General features: G+C 41.7%; 1 protein-coding gene across 11 annotated transcripts; it reads left to right on the top strand.

The window, feature by feature from the left end:
• Positions 1-2287: 2287 nt before the first annotated feature.
• Positions 2288-22706, top strand: MCOLN2 (mucolipin TRP cation channel 2). 11 transcript variants are annotated; one of them, XM_085585796.1, is made up of 14 exons: positions 2288-2432; positions 6422-6581; positions 8210-8383; positions 11812-11956; positions 12497-12584; positions 12714-12810; positions 13254-13353; positions 14841-14956; positions 16055-16204; positions 17536-17637; positions 17765-17887; positions 20339-20545; positions 21674-21789; positions 22223-22706. In XM_085585796.1, the coding sequence occupies exons 2-14, from the start codon at positions 6426-6428 to the stop codon at positions 22257-22259; spliced, it is 1611 nt and encodes a 536-aa protein (XP_085441922.1). In that variant the 5' UTR covers positions 2288-2432; positions 6422-6425; the 3' UTR covers positions 22260-22706. The 11 variants fall into 11 exon arrangements, with proteins under 11 accessions (XP_085441922.1, XP_021385655.3, XP_077641551.1 ...); XM_021529980.4 differs by lacking the exon at positions 2288-2432 and adding an exon at positions 2654-2784; XM_077785425.2 differs by lacking the exon at positions 2288-2432 and adding an exon at positions 2797-2923.
• Positions 22707-24402: the final 1696 nt, after the last annotated feature.

The following is a 24402-nucleotide window of genomic DNA, read 5'->3' as shown; positions in this document are numbered from 1 at the left end:
AAGCACTTTAAGATCAATGAAATGCAGAAGGCAGACTTGCATGGCTTTTTCATACAGAGTTAAGAGAAAGCTAATAATTAACTTAAAATACAGGTATATTTTGTAAAGAGGTACAGAATTCTTTGCCAATGCAGTTATAAGGCAATAAATGGTCTGATTTCATTTAGAAATGGGGTAGAACATGTGCTTTATCACCATTAACTTATTGAATTGGCAGCAAGTTTCAACAAAATTTGACAGAGCTCTAAAGTATCAAATTCTTACAGAGTTTTAGAATAGCAGAGAGAAAGCCTGTTAATAAAAGCCTGCAGTATGAGCATAAGGCATGGAGATCTACAACAGGTGACCACAAAGCAGGAAAATACACTGTTTATAGAGTTTTCCTATTCCTAATACAAGTGGCAAGGTCTTCCACTGAAGATTGGTTTCTATTGCCTGAAGTGAAGCAGTGAAATCCCTGGTAGAGTCATTAAGTTATGACATGTGCTTGTGCTACAACTAAAAAGTCAATCAATTGGGATGCAGAAATTATTTGGGAAACCATGGTCTGTGTTACTTCTGTTTTCCACAACTTTTAATTTAGCATTGCTGGGAGTTATGTAGGTTTGGGGAGGAAAGGGTTGATGTTGCCTTCAGACAGTAATGGGCAGGGGCAGACTGTGAAGCCAGAGGGATGGACTATCTATAAGAAGGAGAAGGATGTTTAAAACAAAGGATAGGATGGGGTGAGGGAAAAAAAAAAAAAACAGGATTGCTTATAAATTTAGCAGGGCAGCAATCATGTGTTTCTGGCTATGGGTGCAGGTTGTTACACTGGGGAAGGACAGTACCCTGAAAGATTACTGGCTTACAACTGCTCAAAATGTCCAGTTCTGACTGGGAAAATAAATGCTGCTTGTGTAATATATCTCATACTTACATTCTGTTTTTTTAAAAGAAAAAAGCTGGCACTCAAACTCACATTGTTCATCTTTGTGCTACTGCTGGCAGTCTAAGTGCTTGCTTGTCCAGGTTTCTGACCTGTGTGATCCTTGGTATTTAAGGTCTTCATCTGCATATTTTGCTTACCTGAGAAGAAGCCAGCCAGTGCTGTGTTTTCTAGTCTGCTGGCTGCATTTGAGATGAAGTACAGCTCTGCCAGATCTGTGACTGCTGCTGTTGTGTGTGTGGTGAGACTTTTAAATCTTATCAACATATGATGTGCTGGTTATGGCCCTGCAGAGCCAGGATATGTGACAATGATCTTATTCTTAAAAAACCCTTGTGACTTCAGAGTATCAGTGATCTCAGCATTAGCAATGCTGGTAGCACATACAAAGCTGCATCCTGGAGACATTGGTATCTTTATGCTGATACAATCAAGCAGGCACAGATAGAAGTGTAAAATGCAGCTGGGGAGAAGAAGGAAGCAGATAAAGCATCTGATAAACTCATGTTTAAATATGCCCTCCTAAGGAAAACAGAGCTTTCAGCCCTGACTGAGATGCTGTGAAGGGTAAGAGATTTTCTTTGTTCTGATTCTCACTGGGCTCTGGGAAGTCACCTGAACATACCAATAGTCAGTACTTCCTCATAAAAATAAGTTGCAGAGTGCTGTATTGGGCAGCAGCTGTTTTCCTACCAAGGCTTATTTCAATGCCAATGTTTTGCATATACAGTTAGGGAGAACTTCTTGTTTTCAGCAGAGCCTGGATCTTTTAACATAATGAAGTTACACTGAGAGGAAGAGGTGATGGGCTTACTTGTTTCCAGTACCAGTTTTCATGTTGGATTGAAGCACATTCTTGAGAGTAGGTAAACAGTGTGTATACAAAAGAATAAGAAATTAAATTCAGATGTGCTCATACCTATCCAGTATTAAAATGTTTAAAGGCATAATTTAGCTGGCAGATGGAGGGACAGGAACGGAAACAAGAGGTAGGAAAACACTCAGACACTGCTGTAAAAAACAAAATTTGTGGCAGCACCTGTGAGGAGCATCTTCCTGCCTCAAGCAGTAACTAATGCCAGAGGAAGCCTTGAGAAAACTTTCATGCGTGAGCTGACACAATGCTCTTGCAGCTAATATTGAGAAACTGTGTATGGATATTTGCCTAGGCTTTTGTTCCTTCTTCTCCCTTACAGTGTGACCACAACCACAGCATCATCTGAGAGCATTATGTAAGAATCCTGTGCTGCCCATGCCCACTGTGTGGGCAGGTAGAGAGCTCAGTTGCTGCAATGATGCCTCTTATGAATCTACATTTTGTTTTGAACGCCCTGTAACTGCATTAAACCACATCCTCTGAGGAACTAAATACCTCTTGACCTGCAAGAAAACCAACTCTGTAGTAGCTAATCTCACCTGCAGTCTTCCCTGCATGTTATTGCCATGTCTACAACTACTAGCTAGCAGTAAGGCAACTACTGTTATGACAGAATCAGAGATTATGGTGAGTTGGAGGGGACCCACCAGGATGATCCATTCAACCCTCAGCCCTGCACAGGACATCCCCAAGTGCCACAGCAGCCCCGCTCGGGACATCCCCGAGAGTCCCAGCATGTGCCGGAGAGCAGCGAGCCTTTCCCTGGCGGGCAGAGCCCGCTCGGGCAGGGGCAGCGGGAGCCGCAGCGCACGTGGGCGGCGGGCGCCCTCCTTCCTCCGCCGGGCCCATAAAGGCGGGGGCGGACTGCGGGGCCCGGGCTGCTCCGCCGCAGTCCTGCCCCGTCCGGGCGGCGGCCGAACCCCGCGGCCATGGACATCCCCCTCAAGTCCCTCCCCGGCGGGCGGGCCGCCGCCAGCGGGTGAGGGAAGCGGGCCGGGGTGGGCGCGGTGCCGAGCCCGCGGGTCAGCCCGCCCGGCAGCGGGAGCCGGCCCGGCAGCACCGGGGGCGCGGGGCAGCCGCTCGGGAGGGCTGCCGCAGCGGGCGGCGGCTGCCCGCAGGTAGGTGCTGCCCGCCGCACGGAGCTGCCCGCCGGTAAGGTGCTGCCCGCCGGTAAGGTGCTGCCCCGCCGGTAAGGTGCTGCCCGCCGGTAGGTGCTGCCCGCCGGTAAGGTGCTGCCCGCCGGTAAGGTGCTGCCCGCCGGTAAGGTGCTGCCCGCCGGTAGGTGCTGCCCCGCCGGTAGGTGCTGCCCCGCCGGTAGGTGCTGCCCCGCCGGTAGGTGCTGCCCGCCGGTAGGTGCTGCCCGCCGGTAGGTGCTGCCCGCCGGTAGGTGCTGCCCGCCGCACGGAGCTGCCCGCCGGTAGGTGCTGCCCCGCCGGTAGGTGCTGCCCGCCGGTAAGGTGCTGCCCGCCGGTAGGTGCTGCCCGCCGTTAAGGTGCTGCCCCGCCGCACGGAGCTGCCCGCCGCACGGAGCTGCCGCGGCGCAGCGCTCCGGGCGCGCCCGGCTGCGGCCGCTCCTCCCGCGGCGGCCGCGCCGCTGGGTCGGTGTCAGCCCTGCCGGCGGGGCTCTCCCTCCGTTTGTGAGAGTGAGGCGGTGCCGTCCTCTGCCAGAGTGCTGAGCTTAGAGATCGGGAAGGTGAAGCTGGGGTTGCCCCGGCTGACATGTAGATCTCGACTCAATGATGGCTTTTTTTTTTTTCGGGTTTTTTCCGCCTTCTTGCTCCCTGAGGACCCCAGGGCTCTCGTTAATACCTGTCCAGGATACAGAGCTCAAGCAGATACGGAGCTCTGAATGGACGCTGTTAGTGTCGCTGTACTAGTGAGTTACTCATTAAAGAAAGTGACTGTGCTCACTTACTAAGCACACTTTAGCCAGTTGATTTAATGGTGCTTTTTCTGCTGGGTGAAGAGCTAACGACTACAAGTATATTTCATGAGTAGGTAGCTGTAAATTGTAGTCCTTACTGTTGAAACCTCTTTCTTGAATGGAATGTTGAGCTCTAAAATGCCTTGCTACAAAACAGCTGAACGAGACTGTCCTACCAGCTACAGCGATGAAGTGTTGGTTACAGCAGTGCAGCTGTTAGAACTGAGTTAGTAACAGTTATGATATATGAGACACATGGATGTGCACCTAAGCATGCATTGTACAGTTAGTCTTCATTAACAAAAAATTTGATTGTGTCAGTGCTTCACAAAACACACTATGGAAACCCATTGAGTGGTGTTAATTACATTAATGTGTCAGAATTTAATTGCTTCAGTGCTCTGTCTTGAGCTGGGTACTTTGTTTCGCAGGTTTAGATTATTAGGCTAATGACCATGTGGTAGAATTAGATGGTTTGTTTTAAATATGGTAGGTCACTGGTAATCTCTTGGAGCTTTTAAACTTCAGTGCTTTGGTTGAAGGTTATAGTTCTGCTGATTTAACGTGATCTATTTAGATGTAATTTTTAATCTATCCTAGAAATGAATTAATTCAAAACCAGTTGGTCTATTTTACCAGTTGCCCTGTTACCTGTTTCACCTGTTTAAAAAGGAATTATTTCTTAAGTACTACACCAGAGAATTCCTGTTTTTTTAATTGGAAGCCACAGCCCAACATTGATACAGGCTTGAATCTTCAATCTCTCTCTTAAGCCAAAAAAATGTGCTGCTTTCTTTGACAAATTTCCTGCTCATATTTTTTACAGTTAATTAATAAAGGGAGCTAAAGACACTAATGAAAATAATATCTAGCTACAAATGAGAGTTGTGTAAAGGGGAAAGTGCTGTTATTAATCAATATCAAGTTTTTGGAATAGCTGTAAGGTCTTGACACACTTCTTTGGAGTAAACCATTATGTTTTTCATGCTATGTATTTGAATAGTAAAAAAAGAGAAAAGATTATTATAAAGTTTGCTGTTTGATTTGTGGTGGTTTTGACCTGTTTTTTTTATGGTTGGTTTTTTATTTTTAAAGATTTGTCACTTCTGATATGCTTTTACTGGAGGCTTAGGGAAGGATTTTACTGAAGTCTTGGGAGTGGTTCTTATGTCATATCTTCATGCTTTAAAATGTGACCAGATTTGGCTGTTCTGTTTCCTCTTTCTTTCCCACCTCCTCCTATCACTTTCACACTGGGTTAGCTCTTGTTCACTGTGTGCTCACACAAATCTTCTGCCTGTTGGAGAGAGACTGGGACAGGGGCAGTGATGTCTTTGGTGTCAGTGCAGGACTGAAGCATGTATGTACCAGTTTGCTTAATCAGTGCTCACAGCTGCAATTATCGCATGCTCTTCTGGCAGGTGTGTTTGCATCTTTGAAAGTTTTTGTATCTTGGATGTTACTGTTACAGTATGTTTTTATTATAAGTTTAAATAGGGATGCTGCCCACAGTTTCTCTTTCTTGGAAACTTCCCATGTTTTTCCTGCTTCAAAAGCCAGAATCATCCTGCCTCTCATCATCTTCATGAAAGATTGATTTAAGGCTGTGTAGGAAAGATAACTTTTGAGCTTTTAATATTAAAATAGAATTTTTGTTGTTTTCACTTCCTCTTCTGAGGAAACACCACAGTGTCAGCTTACTGTCCTCCTTTAACTGAAATTTCTCTTCTTGTGGACAGCTGGTTCTAGCAAATCAAATGTGCTTTGTGATCTACAATTTGAGCTTAAATATCTGTGCACTTCAGAGAGGTGAGGACACAAAAATTAAAAATGAAAAAGTATTCCAAGTATCTGAAAACTTGGGATTGATACTTTTGGTTTTGAGCCTCAGACAAAATATTGTCCTTTATAAAATTCAGAATATTTGGAACAACATTCTCAGTGGTAAATGGGACTCATAATCAGCTGGTGTCAGATATGATACTTTTAACATGTAAAGAGAAAAAAGATTACACATTGTGTTCTGATCTGTGTGTGAAGTAGGAAAGTTCTGAAAATGTAAGACACTGGAAAACAGCACAAGAGAGGCACAATGCTTCTTTCCAATGATACACTGAACATAGCCCTGGGTTAAAGTGACTGGGAGATGGGGAAAGTTTTTTCAATGTCCCATTCAGTTGAAGAAGAGAAACTTAAAGTGATTTAAAACACAACAACAATCCTCTGTACTTGGTCCACTGATTTTACATGCCCAGGTATTTAAATAAATAGATGCCTGTGAATGTAGCCCTTGAAGCTGCATGTTCATAACAGAAGTCTGTGCAAAACCTGCTCTGGCTTAATCTTAAAGACACCTTTTTCTTTGGGTTGTTCAGACAAATATGTTAACAGTGGTCCCTCTTTGTTTCAAATGGATTTTTAAGAGAGTAATAGCACGTCTACATTTCTTTCTGTTACAGACCCCCTTATTTTAGTGCCTATCAATTATTTGTCTAAATGGCGTGTTTTCATGATCAGATGTGTTTGAATGGTTTTAATGATGTGATCACAGGAAAATATTTTTGCATTTCCGTAAGATAACCCAAAAGCTCTTTTAGGCCTTCTATGTAGTGGTAATCTGAGGTGATATTGCAATGAGGAAATTATCTGCTGAAATATTCTGTTGTTTTCTAATTAATGTTTTCTGTGGCAGAAATATGATGACTCAGTCAGATTTAGATCTAAAAGAGACAGCTTTGAAAGAGGATTTGAAGTTTTACTTCATGAACCCATGTGAAAAATACAGAGCAAGACGACAGATACCCTGGAAATTGGCTTTGCAGATTTTGAAGATACTTATGGTTACAACACAGGTAATCCTCTGGTTTTACTCTTAGAGTAGCAATGAAGGGCAAGAGAAGCAGGTCTGTGCTTCTGGGCCTTTACCATCCCTGGGTACTTGTTACTGCCTTGAACCTTCCACTTCAGTTCATAAAGGAAAAATACTATGAAAGGTGTTTCAAGGGGGAAGAATAACATAAATTATAAAAGTCTCCTGGAGAATTTTAGAGTAGTGTTTGACCAGACATTTTGCCATTTTTGACATACTTTAAAACAAATTATTTTTCCCACTAAATTCAGCACTATCTTCAGGCTTGTTGTCACAGTACTGATTTTTGGTACATTCTTAGATTACAGTTTCACCAGGCTATTTCAAAAGTGATGTTTCCTGGTATCTAATCAGAAAATTAAAGTTCATTGTGAGGATGCAATGGTATCTGATGATGGGATGGCTGGGCTGCAGGAACTGGATGTGCCTCTTGCTTCTGTCAGCAAATAATGCATTTGAAAAATCATGTACTGTTTGAGATACTACATGGAGGCAAAGAAACGGGTGTTTGTAAACTGCACTGGTATCACAGTTCAGTTGGTTATTTTACAGTGACTGCATATGGAGGGAAGCCAAATGGGACACACACATAGGTAAAAATTATGTTTTTTGAACCTTTGAAATGCAGGACAGACATCTGACAGCTTGCAGGAACAGCTAAATATATGTTCTGGCTTGTTCCTCTTCCTTCGAAGACAGGACAGTAGACTTTGCATGTGAATGATGACACAAAGTACAACTTCACATGTCTCTGTAAAGGTTCAGTACTGCCATCTGTCCTAACCTACAGACTCCCATTTCTGGGGGTATCACTGAACATGCAATTTTTCTGTCTGCTGCCCCAGTCTCCCACTATCCTTTGTGAGCAAAGAGGTGCTCTGCTGCTTGGTCTTCAAAGGCCACAAGATTTTTTGGACTGCTGCTTGAGACTTTTCTTGTCACCCCTTGGTTTTGCTCAGATGTCAGGCACATGGCCGGGGCTTGGGGATATCCTCCTGCTACTGTGCCTGTGAAGAAACTCTTGTGGAAAACCAAGCAGTTTCTAGGCTCTGTTTATGTTTTGCTTGGTGGTGGTGGTGGAAATAGGACTATTCAAATGGCAGGGGAACACAAGTCTTCAGCAGTAACTGCTGTTTGCTGTTCCTCCTTGTTATAGCTTCCTTAAGCAGCACCTGGGTCAGGCAGCTGAGGCTTTTTATTGCTCTAATCCTGTGCCATGCCAGAGGTAGGAAAGGTGCAGGAATTTGCTTATAGCAAAGCAGAACCTTTCAGGGTAGCAGGGTGTGCTGTTAAGTTAGCTTGTGTGCCATTTGCATCCTTCAAGGAAGTTTTTGCAAATCCCAGTTGGAGTTGTTGGTCCATGATATGTAAAAGCTGCAAGTGATGTAGCTGTCTGCTCAGTTAGATTCTGTTTTCACTTCCCCTGCATGTGATAACCTTGGCTTTGGGTATCTTATGCCATTGGTTAATGGGTTCTCTTCTCCTGCCAGAGTTACAGCAACAGGCACCTGTCTGGTTTGTATTTATTGTAATTTAAAGCTGTTTCCAAAATGCTGCTGCTTGAACAGTGTTCAAAATTAAAATCCATTTCTTTTTTTTTTCTCTTGTCAGCTTGTTTTTTTTGGTTTGAGTAACCAGCTGGTGGTCTCATTCAAGGAGGAAAACACTGTTGCATTTAAACACCTGTTCCTGAAAGGCTATTCTGGAAATGATGAAGACGACTACAGCTGCAGTATATATACACAACAGGATGCTTATGATAGCATTTTTTATGTTATTAATCAGGTAGGTGTGAGTGTGTGTTTATAACTGTGTTAAAGCTGAAGCTACAGCTATAAACTCCTGCTAGGTTTCTGATTTTCTGTTTCTATTCTTGGATTTCATTTTGGTATTTCACTTAATCAGTGTAAATGGAGTGTCTTCAAGTTTGTGTTGTAGCTGAGTTTTTGTTTCTTGGAGATTAATTCAAAACAGAATTTTACTCAGGTAGTTCTTAATACCAAAATCCAAAAAATTTGAAAACCGGTCATGTTCATGAACTGGAACCTTGGTTTAGGTCTTACTTTGAAGGCCTATGGGTCTCAATGCTGCTATGGGTGCCTATGCTGCTTTAAAAAATTATGTCCTTAACAGCTCTCCTGAATTGCAGCTTTGCAGGGAGGGCTTGAGGCCTCAAAATGGGGAATATGGTACTTAGGAGCAGAGGGGCATTCACCCTGGTTAGTGATGATATTTGAAATAAGATCCCCTTTACAATTGTCAGAGAAAAGTGAATAAATCTGGGATGAAAATTCTGTAAATGTTTTTATATTTAACAGTAATACATTTGGAAGTCACGAGATGAAAGACACTGGAATATGAAATGATCTTGTATTGGGAATGATGATGAACCCAGAAATTACTAACACTGGATGAATAAAAAGTGGCTTTAAACCACCTTCCATTTTCGCTGGCTTTGGCACATGAGCTTTGGCACCTGGAATAAAGTCATGTTGCCACTGCAGCTGTGCCCAGCAACATCTGAGAGCTGCAGGGCTGTGAAGGGCCAAACCTTTCTCAGTCATCCACTCATGGGGGCTTGCTGCTCTCCTGGAAGCCACAGCAGATCAAATGTGCTGGACAAGACCTAGGACTCATTCCTGGCATTTGAAATGAATGATGAAGTAGTTTTCTCAGTCTTTCTTTGAACTCTCAATTTTGCCACTGTTTCTGCAATAAACCATGCTTTCTTTCTTTTCTTTTTTTTTCTTCCTTGCTTGCTTTCACTTTCCTTCTTTTGTAGGCACTAAGGCTGAGGTGAATTCCAGATACAAGACAGTAGAGAAATAATAGATTTATATCCTCAAGAATGAGCCAGGCATCAGAAAAAAGGTCTCTTCATAAAATGTTTGTGTGGTATAAATCTTATATCCTTTAAGGAGATTTAAATTGTGAAAGCTGAGTTATTTAGTGTCCTGTGGCATTTCTGAGACTTTTATATCACATGTAAGAATTCAAAAAGCATACTTTCAGGTGAACGTTGACTACTGTTGCCTTTTTTTTATCTGTCTCTAGGGGTGCCTTGTGGGAAGAGCCAATCTAGATGACTCCCAGCCTAAAAGCAAAGCTTTTTTTTTTTTTTTCAATTTTGAGATGGGCAGATAGAAGCCATGGGATTTAGTGTTCTGGTTGTGTTCTTGTGTTTTTGAAATGCATGGTTGGCTGGGTGAAGCAGAAGGACAGGATACAACATTACAGAAAATAGTAATTGTGCACAGCAAAGCTGGAGCTGTAAAACCCAAATTTTAGCCTCTGTGTAATATACCACTGGGAATATTTTAGCACTTTGGGGAAAAAAATCCCAAACAGACCACCAACACAAAAGCCCAAACATACATTTACACTTGGAAGAGTACACGGGTTTCCCTTGCTTCTCTGCTGGGTTCAAGCTGAAGTTGCTGATATGAAGCAGCTGTGTGAAGCTGTTACTCTTGTGCTCTGCCCTGTGGCAGAGGCTGTAAGACCAGGAGATTCTGCTGCCAGCTCTGAGGCTGTTTGGAAATTTTATAAACAGGAATTTTGCTTGTATTGTTTCATACTGTTGTTTGGAAGGGCATGTGGGTAGCCCAGCACCTCGTGCTGTGCTGCCAGGAGAGCAGAGCCTGGGGACACACGTGGCTGGGGCAGTGCTCTGCAGATGCCTCAGTGGGATGAGGAGCTGTGACCAGCTGCTGTTTCCACTCACTTGAGCTGCCTTAGTCAGATGTGGCTTGCTCTGAGCTCACATACTGACAGGGTGAGGTGGCCATGCTTCACTCCTGGGCTGTCAGAACTCTGTACTCAAAGTGGCACTGCAAGGCAGAGCTTTGTGTGGTAGTTTCTGGTGCAGTTCCAGTTCAGGACATGCAGTGTGTGGTTGTTAATGACTGGTGGGATGCTGTACCTCAGGAGATGGGATAGTGGCCACAATGCCCATAGGAAGGGGGAAATGGGATGACAGTGAATATTGCATAATAAAGAAATCCATGTTAAACAGGAAAAGGGACTAATCTTTATCAAAGCCAGTTGAACAAATTTTTAAGTAATTAGGAAACCTTGCCTGATTTCCCATGTTTATTTACTTCAGGCCTCCAAGAAAGCTAAATGCTTTCTTCAAAAACTTAGGAATTGCTATGTGTTCTTGCCTTCTTCCCTAAAAGGCAATGGGTCTGTCTGGCTTCTCTTGGACAGTGTAAGCTCTTGGGAAACTGAGCTGGCAGGCAGCTGCCTTCATGGTTAGTCATTGATCTCCTGTCCTTCATGCTTAGTCCATGGATCAGCTGTTGGGGAGCCACAGGCCACCAGAAGAGCTGTGCCCTGGGGGTTTGTCTCACTTGTGCAGGAATGGAAGGTGTGACTCCAGGGATCAGAGGGTGCTTCTTGCTTCCAGTAGACACCAAGGCTGGAAAGCAAGTCTGGAGGGGACTGGGTTGGAATGTAGTTCTTGGTGTTGCTCAGGGCTGATCCATGTCTGGACAATGCTTGGTTTGGCACAGCTTTATTTGCTCCCACTTTTAGTCCTTGTTTTCAAGTGTACCTTGCAAATGAAGAAGGTGACTTTTGCTGTATTCTGGAGTAAGAGGAAAAAGAAAGTACCTTCTCACAGGCATGTTTTCAGCTGCTTCTGTGCTTGTGTAAAGCAGGCAGGTTAAGTTACTTTTGGAGGCTGCTCGAGCTCAGGCAGGGAACCCTGGTTGCTGGCTTTACAGTGAATGCATGGCTTCCCTCTTCTGTGGTCACACGGGGAGCTGCTTTGGGCTTGGTCTTGGTGTGGATTTGATAAGAACTGTGACTTGTGTACAACGATGGAGTTTCAGTTGGTGTGAAAACTGTCACTTTCATGAGGTGGAGATATCCCTGGGAGGTGTGTGGTTAGCAGCAATGCTGCCCTAAAGTCTCTGCCAGGCATCTAAAGAGCAGCTGTCTGACATGTGGGTGATTATCTGCAGGCAGCCCAGTAGGCACAGGGCTCCTGGTCACTCTGTCACCAGGATGCTGATCACTGCTAACTAGTGGCCAGAAGCCCTCTTGTCTGCAAATTGACTGGGAAACTTTTATGTGAAAATAAAGATTTTTTTTTTTTTTTAATTTAAAAACCTGTATTCATGCATATAACCTTGAGGTTTCAGTTTGCTATCTAATACAAAAAAAGAGATCGCTTTCTCTAACTTCTACTGTTTTTGTTTTTAAACTAGTACAGGCACTTAAAGAACATATCCCTGGGAACACTTGGTTATGAACATGAAGAATCAGGCTTAAAAATCTGTAAACAACAGTACAAGAAAGGCACAATGCTTCCTTCCAATGATACACTGAACATAGATGTTTCTATTGAAACAGGTACAGTATTGTTGTACTTAAAATGTCTTGCTGTGGAGTACTTGAATTCCAGTTCTAAAACTTAAAACCAGTAGCTATTTTTGTGGCAATCACAGGAACATTGCCATGCTTCTTGCCTATTTCCCTCTTGGTTTTTAGCACCTGTCTAGAAAAGACAGCTGTGATTGTAAGAGGTTCTCTTCAACCACATACAAATCTTTGTAGTTGATGGTGAGGTGGTGTTTTGTTGTTCTTTTTCTCAAACACACCTCTTCCCCCTCTGTGCAGGAGGTTCAAATAGGGAATTCTGGATGCTGGTCAGCCTGTGCCTTCCCTGGGTGTGTGCCCCTGCTGCCTCTCAGAGCCCAGCCCTGGCTGCTAGCTGCTCACGAGCTGGTACACAAACCTGCTCCTGACCCTGCTAGCTGGGCCTCTGAATAGGTTTGCTCAAAATTAATGTTTTGCCTGATAAGGACTTGATATGCACACTGATCATCTCAGTTTAATGCTACTTTCAATGTGAAGTTTTTATGATAACATATTTTCCTCTTATCTTTCCAGAATGTATCCTTTTAAAGCCAAAGGAACTAACTAGTAAGAAGGCAGAACTGAAGTTGAATTCTTCTTTTTTCAATCTTGAATTTTATAGGTAAAATGATGGGTTTATTAAAATTATTCCAACTTGTTCTTTCATATTAATATGGTGGATTCTGATTGTGGGGTTTGTGTGTATTTCTGTGATATTTAAATATATTTGTACACTTTTTCAAATATCCAGGCTTATACAGGTTGAAATCTCCTTCAAGCTGAAAGGCATTGCTCTTCAGACAATCCATGCCCGTGAATTGCCTGACTGCTATGCATTTCAAAATACTGTAAGTGAAAATGGGCTGTGGGACTTCCAACCCTGTCTGTGTAATGAGAGCTTAGGTTAAGGTGTGTCACCCTCATATCTGGCCTGCAGGAGAGGCACAGCTGAGCATGTCCTGGCCCTTACCCCTCCTTCCCAAAGGCTGCTGAAATGGTGCTGCCATGGGACAGTGTTGCTTTGTAACATATTCCAGTTGGTAATTTTATAACCTGAGACAGGGATAAGGAATTGTTCTTCATCTGAAGACTAAGTGTGAAGTTTGGCCTCTTGGAATACTGCTCATTAGGCAATACATGTTGTCTACACCATCATTTAGGGTGACAACTTTCTTAAAACCTATCTGAACAACAATATTAATACATGTTGTATCCAAGGCACTTAGCAGGATTTATTTTTCTGGAATGTGATCTTGCTACTCCTGTTTCTGATGTAGCTCTGTATTTTCAGATAACTTTCAATAATAGAGCCCACAGTGGAAAAATCAAGGTCTATTTTGATAGTGACACTGACATTCAGGAATGCAAAGACTGGCACATATTTAACTCAGGTAAGTATGGTGCCTGTGTGTCTGCAGAACAGCAGTTATGGGTCTCCCTTTGCTTTCCCTGGTCTGTAGCAGTCTGTCCAGCAAGACATTCCCCAGCCTGGCCATCCCCCTGCCTGTAAACCAATGAACTTGCCTAATGCAATTTGTTACCTCTTGCTAATCAAGAGCTAGGAAATAATTCCTTTTGTGAGGGTGTTGTGAGATGACATGATCCTCTCTGCATACCAGTGTGTGTTAGCAGTGAGCTCCACCTCAGGTGAGCAAGGAGGATGAATGTTTCTTCCATAGATTTTTAATTGTCGTGCTGCTCTGAGATAACTCAATCCACTAACACTGGATAAATTTCCAACTGAATCCTCCTACAACTTTCAATTTTTTTTCTTCTAACTGATTGAAGCATACTATTTCTGAAAGATTGTTTTTTGTGTTGGCTTTTTTTTTGCCACTGCTGGTAGATGAAATGATGTGTATGAACAAAGGCTGGCATCTGCCATGTGTTTTTAGTGTTAAGGCTTGGTTTGACAGCTCAGGAACGTGCACTAAAGGGCCCTTAAAGAAACAGTAGCTGTGACAGACTATGTAACTTCTCTCATGTGTTGACTTGTTGTAAAGGACTGTGATGGAACAATATTTTTAGTGTGCTATATAGTATCTTGATTAATAAATATGTTGAGCAGCCTGCCTTTTGCCTTGGCAAAGCCAGGTTTTCTCTGATAATGCCATGTTATACCCATACTAAAGTGGTAATTTATAGAATATTCTGAATAACCTCAAAGTGCCTTGGCTTGCATCTCTGTCCAGTAATTTCTTCTGGTTGTCTTTCAACTACCCCTTCCTGAATATTATTTTGTGTCTAATTGCCAGCTGAGGGAGCATGCATAATTCAGTAATAAAGGTGAGCTGAAGGGTGATTGCAAAAATTAAAAATTAGTGTTGGCCTGTTTCATATAGTTTAAAATGTATATTATGGAAAAGATATTAATGAGAGGAAGCAAAGGAAGACACCTAATTTACATTCACATTATGGTTTTTAAATTTGTGGATGAGAAGAAAACAGTACAGAAAGTCCAACAAGTTTCTTATTGCAGACTAGGTTTTTTTTAATTTTATGGTGTTGATACAGACCGAATCTGAATTTCTTTTGCCTCATGTAGTTGTAACACTGTGGAAGCACAGACGGACAGGTAAAAAGGAGGATACTTATATTAATGTACCCATTTTTGGGTTTATTTTGAAGAACTTGAACATATTTTTCGTTCTTGGGGCTCAGAGGGATGCCCTGGATTCCCATAAGTCTCCATGACTGTCTTGATTTAATTCTCTGCTGAACTGTGTTCAAGATATGCTTGCAGGAAGGATATAGCTTGTAACCCACCTGCTTATGGGGTGAGAGTATTTGAGCATGAATTGTTACAAAATCTCCCAGAACTTGCATTAAAAGAGATGTGAAAAGACTAATCTTACTTTATTTCCTTGTGTCTCTACAGTTCTCCAGAAAAACACTCAGTATACTCTAGTCTTTGATGGATTTGTCATATTAAGTTGCTTGGCTTCTCTCATCCTCTGCACACGATCCATTGTTCTTGCCTGGAGACTACAAAAGGTAAGCGCAGTGCTCATGACCTTAATGCTTATTTGGAATCTGCCCTCTTTGCTGCTGGTCTTGTGAAGGGTTACCTTTTGAAATGTGGAGTATTAAAGTGAGTAAATGTGTTGCAAGATGTCCCTCTTACTATTATCTAGAAAGTATATGTACTTATCTTGGTGGACAATTGCTAACTGTGAATGGATTTTATTTCTGTTTGGGTACTGCTATAATTTGAAGTATTTTGTTGTATCTCTCAATGGGCAAAAGAAGAAGGAGACTTCTGCCCTGCCCCCACCACAAGGATTTTAGACACAATGACTTCTGAGTCTTTGTGCTGCAAGCAGGTGTCCTGCACTTCCAAACCACAAATCTTTCTTCCCTAGCTTCAGAGTAGAATTCCCATAGAGGTCTAGTCATAAATTAATGCCTTAATGAACATCCCTCAAAGCCAGCTCTAACTGGAGAAAATATAAAGCACAGCACATAGTCTAATTCTGGCTTTTCTTTTTTTTTTTTTTTTTTTTTTTGGTAAGCATTTGGTAAGCGTTAGAAGAAGAGTCCAGGGTAGGTAGGATATGAAAACACAAATACTTGTTTATCTAGCTCAACATATCCTTTTTGTAGCTTGGAAACAAGACCAAGAGTCAAGAGGACATGATTCAACAGAGGCATTGTCAAACTGCTCTCGGGAATAGGCACTTCACATTTATTCCTGAGCAAAAAGAGCAAGTAAAAGCAGATGGGCTGTGCTGGGCATAGAGGTTATATTGTTTGCTCTCTTGGAAATGAGAGCTCTTGCCCTGTAATTGCATTTGAGTTCTTTTTCACTTCTTTAGTTGAGTGGCCTTGCTCTGCTAGAGGTGGATAGAACCTATGGTAAAGGGGATAACAGGCTATGGTTAGGTTATGAAACCAAGTGTTCCATGGAAAGTTCATTTTCACTGGCCTAAATCCATCTTAATTTTTTTCCTATTTATTTCTGTTGCTATTGAGAATTAGCTTTAAACTACCATTCCAGTGAATGCTGTAGGAAAAGGGGTTGTGTGAAACTTGAACATTGCCACTTATCATCTGAGGGGACCTGTAACTAAACATCTAAATGCTTGTCAATAGAGATTTGTGAATTTCTTCTTGGAGAAATGCAAGCGCCGTGTCTGTTTTGCTGATCGCCTGGAGTTCCTCAACGGGTGGTATGTCCTGGTAATTATCAGTGATGTGATGACAATCATTGGGTCAATCCTAAAAATGGAAATAAAAGCCAAGGTAAGAATTTCATACTTCAGCTAAAATACTAATCTTGCTACAACCATGTGTAATGTGCTTTAATTTAGGGACAGGTGGAATGAGCTATAATAGTCATCTCTTTGCTTATTTTAGTCCATTTCCTAATTTATCTAATAAAAGCTTTCAGTCATTCTTCCCCAAAGTCTTTCAGTAAGACCACGTAAGCTATTTAAACATCTTATTTTCACAGTACTAAGACCCCTAATCCCTGGTATGGGACCTGTGGGTAGACAGTTCCCAACAGAAAGACCCAACAATCTGAGTGGTTTGCTCTGTAAGAAGTAGCACATACAGGACTGGAAAACCACAAATTCTCCCCTTGAACAAAACAAGGGTCTTGATGGCTTGTGGGACTGGAAACGTGGCTGTCACAGCTTGCTTTCCTGGCAAGCATAGGCACAGACAACATGACCTGCTCATCCTGCACCTCCCTGCCTGGGCTTGCTGAAATACATGTGCTTTGTCCAGCTGGCAGCCCTTCAGGAGCCTTTTGGGGTTGGTTTTTTCTTTTTTTTTTTTTTCTTTTTTTTTCTTTTTTTTTTTTTAATTTTATCTTCAATAGATGTGTGTCAACAATTCATGTGTTCACAAAACATTGTATTCTGGGAAAAACAGAGCAGGTAGTGTGCTGCTCCTGCTTCATGTGTGCTGAGGCTCAAAGGGCAGATCCCAGAGCAGCCTTCAGAGGAAGCACTTGGGGATCACAGGCTGTAGGTTGAGGTGGGAATTGAAGGTAGGAAAACTTGAGCTAGGTGGCTGTCTTGTGCTTACTGCAACCAGGTCTAGCCTTCTGAAGTAAAGTGCAAGTAGATTTTGTTGTAGTAAAAACAATGCTCATGTTCTGAACCGCTGGCAGAGAACCTGTTCAGAGATGTAAATGCATGGATAGGGCTGTAGTCCCAAGGGTCACTTTTCATGTAAATGATGTAGCTCATGTTTTTTAAATAGTGAACAAGAGCTTCTTTACTTAACAGCAACCTTCTTTTTGAACAAAAATTTTGAATTATTCAATCTAATTTTGAAACTGTGTTGCAACCAAACAAAGGGCTTTTTTCTTCCAGACTTTACACTTCATGCAAAATTTCAGTAATATCAGTGTAGGTGTACTTCCATTTACAGCACTGTTGTGTTTGAACCATCTTGGTAAATAACTGCTGTTCACATTGATCTGATTTTTGTGATGTAGCAACAGGCTTTCAGTATTGGACTGCCCTGCTTTGTTTGTTTAAACTGCTGGAACTTGGATAGCTGTCAAGCTGACATATCTACTGCTTTGTAACTTGACCACATGCTCTGTTTGGATCCCTCAGAACCTCACAAGTTATGATGTCTGCAGCATTTTACTTGGAACATCAACTTTGTTTGTCTGGGTTGGAGTCATCCGATACCTGGGATATTTTCAAACCTACAATGTAAGGAGAGAATCAGATGTCTAGCAATTAAAGCATATATATATACATATACATGTAACTTTTTTTCCAGATCTCACTCTAATTTTTTTGCCTTTTCCCCCCTTCTTTGCTCCATTCTGACTTGTAGGTGCTCATCTTAACTATGCAGGCGTCACTGCCGAAAGTGCTGAGGTTTTGTTGTTGTGCTGGGATGATCTATCTGGGCTATACTTTCTGTGGTTGGATTGTCCTGGGACCTTATCATGAGAAGGTACATCAGCAGTATCCCTCCTTTTGTGGTGTAATGATGGGAATATCTCTGTATGAGTGTACAGCTCCTAGCCAAACCAACAGAAATGTGTCTTCAATGAAAATGTCTGTTTAAAAGCTGTAATGTGAACATGGGACTGTTTTTCATTCCATCTGCACCTCTTCCTACCTGCTCCTTTTAACAAAATAACTATTCTTGCTTTTACTGTGTGCTCGAAGTCAGCGTGGTCTCCAGCACCAGGCTGTTTGTGCCGAGGGGATGGTTTGCCCAGGCCATGTGCATTGGTCTGTCTCTTCTGCCCTCTTCTGGCAATCTCGCTTCAGCTGGGTTAAAGAGGCACTAAATTGTTCCCTGTAACTTTTTTTTTTTTCATTTCTTTGGCTCTGGCCTTGTTTTTCCACATCTTTCCCATGCCATGAAACTTGAGCTCCTAAATTGTGACTCATAAAGGGATGGATGAATGCTTGTCTTATTTGATGCTTCCTGTGTGGGGGCGTGTTGTGGGTTTGTTTGTTTGTTTTCTTAAGGTTAGTATCAAACTGTGTGCCTGGTATGTCTTGTCAGAAGCCTGGGTGCAGGAGTAATTCTAGGTGCTTTGTATATTCTAGAACACAAGCCAAAACAGCCCTAAAGCTTGTTTGCTTTTCCTCGTGGCAGATGTTCTATGAGACAGTTTGAACAAAGGCAGACTCCTGTCGTGGCAAATTCTAAATGTCTGTTAATGACTAACAAATGTCTGAGCTCTCATTCTTCATCTCTGGGTGCACGCAGTGTGTCTGTCACAGAGAGCCATGCTGCAGAGCTTGATGCAGCTTCCTCTGCCCCCAGAGCTTGCATTGCTCTAACTCTCTGTAATCCTCTCCTCTGAGCAATGCAGCTATTCAGTCTGCAGGTTCCCAGCTGATGACAATACATTTCTCTGGGGGATGCTGGATGCAGTGGGATCTTTTGCCTCATTAGAGGCTCAGTTGTTTATAACATTATAAGGCACAGCATAATTACTGTTGTAACTTCCCTGCAACAAGTAGGTTATCTGACCCAAAGGAAGGACAGTCAACAACGTGCTTATCTATGAAAATGCTACCTCTTGCCTAAATGTCATGTATCAATGTCGAGGAAAGCAGCTGGAGCTGCGGGGGATTCCTGTTCCTGCCAGTTCCCCAGTGTCCCACAGGAAGGCAATGTGGCACTGTGCAAGGCTTCCCTGGGCTCTCCAGCCACTGAGCCATCCTGGTAGATGGGAAGAGTTTTCCCCGATGTGCAGAAACACTGGAGAGCTCCTTATGCTCAAAAATACAGAAATACACCCTCTACTATAGTCAGAGAGAGGGAGTGGGTATCCTGAATTTTGTGTCAGTCCAGGGGCTTCCAGGTGAGCAGTCCTTAGCAGGTCTCTCTCTGTGTCAGTGCATCAAAACTTGAGTTGCTCAAAAATTACCTGTGCCATGCCTCCCTTCTTCCTGGATAATATACTGCTGAGTTTCACAATGACTTTAAAATTCAATTCAAAAAATAATAATAAAATATGCCATAGGTGTAAACCAGACCTGCTGTTCCTGTGCACTAGTATAGTCTCCTTACAAGCATATACCTCTTCACATCATTTTTTTGTTATGGGGCCACAGTTGTGTTAGTTCATTGATAATGCACAATGTTTTAATGTGGCTATTAATTCATATTGTCCAGTAAATTATAGTTAAGAAATCCAGTTACTTGGAAGGGCAGAGCAAAATGGGAAGTGGGCTTACCTAGTAGATAAAGGTTTTAGCCTCAGGACACATTCCAGTTTGGGGAAATGGAGTTTGGCATTTAAGAGACTATCTTTGAAATTAAGCCATTATTTTTGTGCAGGGTGTGCTCCAGCAGTTTCATAATAAAGCTATAGCTTGTACTTACAGCTCTTAGAGGGCTTTCTGAGTGACAGATTGCTAATTCAGTTCAGACCATTTGAGTTCTGAAGGCTATGTGCTGACTCTAGCCCCTTAACACAGTATTGATTTATTACCCATACTCCAGTAATGCTGCAGAGTGGGGAAGCCAGAGAATTTGGGTTGTGCTTCCAGCATACTACCACTAATTTACTGTATAGATTCTGTGAAATCACTTCAGCTGTGCTTTAAGAAATGGAATTATATTTTTCTGCAGGTCCACAATTGCTTATAATTCAGTAGCTTTCTGTGGTGGTCAGTTATTGACTGTTCTGCCTGTTGAACATCACAAGTTTTATTTCTTGATAATAAATATTCTTATGTCTGATCTCAACATATCATGCTTAGTCAAGATGATATTTCTACGTTTCTATTACTGATGTATATTTTGACCTGAATGTACACGAAAGTGTGGTAGCATTTAATTGCCTTAGTTGGCTTTTCTGTCTGCTTTGAGTAAAATTCAGTCTTTGAGTCTTGATTGATCTTTACATTCTGCTAATAATTTGTACTCATTTTCTAGTTTGAAGATCTGAACACAGTGGCTGAATGTCTGTTTTCTTTGGTCAATGGTGATGATATGTTTGCAACATTTGCTCAAATCCAACAGAAGAGTTCCCTGGTGTGGATGTTCAGCCGATTATATCTGTACTCCTTCATTAGTCTGTTTATATACATGATCCTCAGCCTTTTTATTGCACTCATTACTGACTCCTATGACACCATAAAGGTAAAGCATTTGTTTTCAGTTACTCTTCTATTCAGTTTTGCATTCATTCTTGTTAATTACTCAACACCATACCGTCTACTGTTGCTTCTGATGTGTGATGAGTGATTAAAATCTTTTCATTTAGTCTGTGGCAAAATTGGAAGGGTGGCTGGGTTTTCTGATATCTCAGAGATGTGCCTTTGGCAGGAGTTTGGAAAGGTTCAAGCAGATAACTCTAAGGTCATTTAGGTGTCCAGGCCTCCTTAATGTGCTGCTTAGAAATGTGTGGTTAAAAGGAAATATCTTCTGAGAGGTGCATTACTTCTTGTTCAAGTTAATATTGTGCCATCCATTTCCAGTATGGACTGTCTGAAAGTGAACCTCAGTTTTTGGTAATTGCTTCTGTTTTGACCTCAAGTGCTCTCTGCCCTTTGTGCTCCTGGTAGCCTCAGTGACCAGTGGGAAGGCAATGTGGATCACACCATTCAGCTCTCATCTCTTTCTTGTCTTGGTGTCAGATGCAGGCCAGCAAAATAAGGCTGGTCTGACATGAACAACTTCCAGACCAAGCAAGAGCTTCACTTTTGAAGCACCTCAAAATATAACTTTGTCTGGGCTTCTTAGTTTACTGGATGGTCTGATCTGCAAAATGGTGTTTTACTGACTCTTCCCTCTGAGCATTTTACACACATCAATTAGGAGCTGTTTCAGTATGCTAAACTTGTGTTTTTCATAGCATTTTTTCAGCATGGCAATATTGAATATGCACACTGGAACCCTTCAAATCCAGAATTATAGGTTTTAGGGAAAAGGAGCCCAGGGCACTTGCAGTGACCACAGCAGTTCACTCTGAACAAGGAAGAGTCAATACCGTTAGGGCCTGAGTTCACTTGTTTAGCCTTGTGGGCAGCAAACAAAACACAAGAGAATCTGTGAACAGTGTGAATTTTGTGTGACATACATTGTTGGTGGAACAAAGCAAGCTATGTAGTGTTTCTATGATAGAAATGGGTTCTTTCCTTCCTACAGCAATATTGAATTATTGAACAAAATAATCTGGTTTAACTGTCACGCTCTAGAGGAAATTTTAGAATGTTTCATGCCCAGTTAACTTCTCCTGTGTTGTAAATGAAATGCTATTTCTTTCAGAAATACCAACAAAGTGGTTTTCCAGCAACAGATTTACATGAATTTCTAAAAGACCATAGCAATGCTGGCTACAGAAAAGACAGAACTTATTTTCCATTCATCTGCTGCTGCAGGAGGTCAGTAGGGTGTTTTTAGTGAGTGTTTTCCTGAGAAGTACAACAATTAGCCAAAAAAGAACATGAGAGATGATCATGGGCAGGTATCCCAATGGCTGCTGGGGGCACATGAAAACCAACTGTTAACAAGAATTCCAGCCAGGCCCAGCTTCAGGTTTCACCTGCAAGTCACTGTGCAGAAAAAGAGATTTGTGTGCTTGAGCATAATAAATGACACCATAATATGCTGTGCAGTGCTGAGGGCACTGGTTGAAGTGAAAATCTAGAGCTTTTGCTACTGTAGCAGGTTTTGCACATTGTCCAGTGCAGGAGTTAGGGTTGTATGTGGAAATGAGAGAGCAGAGAACAGAAGGATCAAAACTGAGCTCATATGGGTAGATGGTTCCTATTGCATTTCTTGCTGATTGGAGACTTGTGAATTTTTTCTTTGCAGACAACAGAGTGATGACAACTTGATACTTATTAATTGATGGCTGCACATTGAGATTCACTACTGATATATACAAAGAAAGCATAGTGGTATGGAGAAGGATAATTCTCCAAATTGCAGTGGAACCAGCCATCTGGATCTGCCTCATGAACAGACTTGTCTTAGCTAATTAAGGTTTTGGGGGGAAAAAGCTATTCATGTGACAGCAGCTGGTTGACCAACAGGAGACCCAGAAGCTGTGTCTGGAGAAGAGCTGTGAAGAATTCCGTATTCTTGCCTCAAGTTCTGTCATGTTAGAGAAGACTGATCCTTGAGCATTGTCTGTGGAAGCTCTGTTTGCTAATGACATTGAGGAGGAAGGAAAATGGCCTTGAATCAACTGTTGTTAATAAGAAATAGAATTACACGAAAATAATTTAAAAAAATAATCATGTGTTTAAAAATATTAAATAAAAAGAAGTCAAGAAGGGAGGAGTTTATAATGTAACTTGATGCATTCAGCCTGTCATTTCTACTTGGCACATTTGAATTAAGTTTATGTAAAACTAAAAACCTGAACAAAAGTAATTGTTGTTTTCCCTCTTGTATATCATTTTAACACAAACCACTTATAGGGTACGGCCTTTTCTTTAACAGCTTTACTAAAAAAGCACTTTTATCATTTTTGGCTGTCTTTTCTATTATACCCACAATATTGATTTATACTGTCTCCAGATTAAATTTACTCCTTTAGCTATAATTAAATACTTCTTTACAGGGTTGAAAACTTTAATGGTAAGCATTATCTGAAGGCTCCTGGAAAGATTTTTTTTTTTTTTTTTGAGGCAGTATTATATTGTTGTATTGTCATAATCCAGAGGACAAATTCGGACAAAACCAGTTCCATGGAATTTTACTTCTTTTTCAAGCACATGTTAATTTGAAGAAAATATGTAGCAACTGAGCCTTGCAGTTGGTTTTTTCAGGTGACTTCCTAGCTGTCTTTGGGATGGTCAACTAGAAAGACTGTACTTTCCTCTTGCCTCTTTATAAAATTTATTCAATGAGAACAGAGGACTTTGGGGAACTTAAAAGCACTTCCAGGATAGTAGTGTATAAATGTTAACCAGATATTTCTGGAAACTTCCAGGAATCTGACAGCTCCTGGGGTGAGTGTACTATTATATTAGATGTTCCACTTTTGTCTCTGCACTATTTACTCTCTTAAAAAAACACTCTTTAGTAGATTATGTCAGTGTGCTGGCTAGGACTCAGTCTACTGTGTGTTCTTAACTCCTAATGGTGTTCTGTGCAGGTTCTGGCTTGTTAGTATTTCAAATGGTAAAGGTAATTCAAAATGCTGCCCTGATACGAGTGAGATAAGTGGCAGGGGTTTTTCTGCTTTTTTTTTTTTGTTGTTGTTTGTTTGTTTATTTTAATCTCCTGCCTAGTGTTTGCCTTCATAACAATTAAACTTTTGTTGTTGGTGTTGAAATTGAATGCCATTTTGACTTGCTTTGGCTGCAGCTAGGTGTCTAGAACAGATTTTTTGGTGTCAGGATTTTGATGAATCCAGGTTCTGCACATTTTAGTGCCTCTATTGATGAGATGTATCTGGGACAGTGAATTTTCTTCCCATCCCAGGCTGTGCAATGTGCTTGCTGTGGCCTAATCTCACTACAGCTTTTGGCTATAACTGAACTTGCTACCACTAATCAAGACACTGTGAAAAGCAGGTGAGGTGCCTCTCATACCCCTGACATGGAGCCATGGTGCAGCAGCTCTGGCTCCTCACTCAAGCTCCATCTCTTTCTTAATGTGACCTGCCAAAACCATTGCTCAGATAAATACTTGTTTGTGGGAGAACCCCTTAGAGAATGAGGGAAAGCATTATCAGCAAAAGAAATGCAGAGAATACCTAATCATTCTTAACTGATTTTAAGACTTAATTTCTGTAATGGAATTATAAGGCTTTCTTGTCCAGTATTGATTTTTTTTATGGTTTGAATCATATGAAATGCTTGCTAACTAGACTGCTGCTTCAGCCCTACAATACTAGAGCAGGTCTCTAATGTGCTGTAGAAACCACTTTTTATCTTCACCATCTGGTGTTCTGGGTTTTTTTTTTCTTCTTGAAGAAGAAGATAAGACACACTTGCTGGAGGCTATTACTGGCTCTCTGTTCCACAGAGGTGAAACTTAAC

Source organism: Lonchura striata, chromosome 8 (genome assembly GCF_050655825.1).
Source record: "Lonchura striata isolate lonStrDom1 chromosome 8, ASM5065582v1, whole genome shotgun sequence".
Taxonomy (NCBI): domain Eukaryota; kingdom Metazoa; phylum Chordata; class Aves; order Passeriformes; family Estrildidae; genus Lonchura; species Lonchura striata.
Note: the sequence above shows the minus strand (reverse complement) of the source record. Positions and strands in the feature narration are given on the sequence as shown.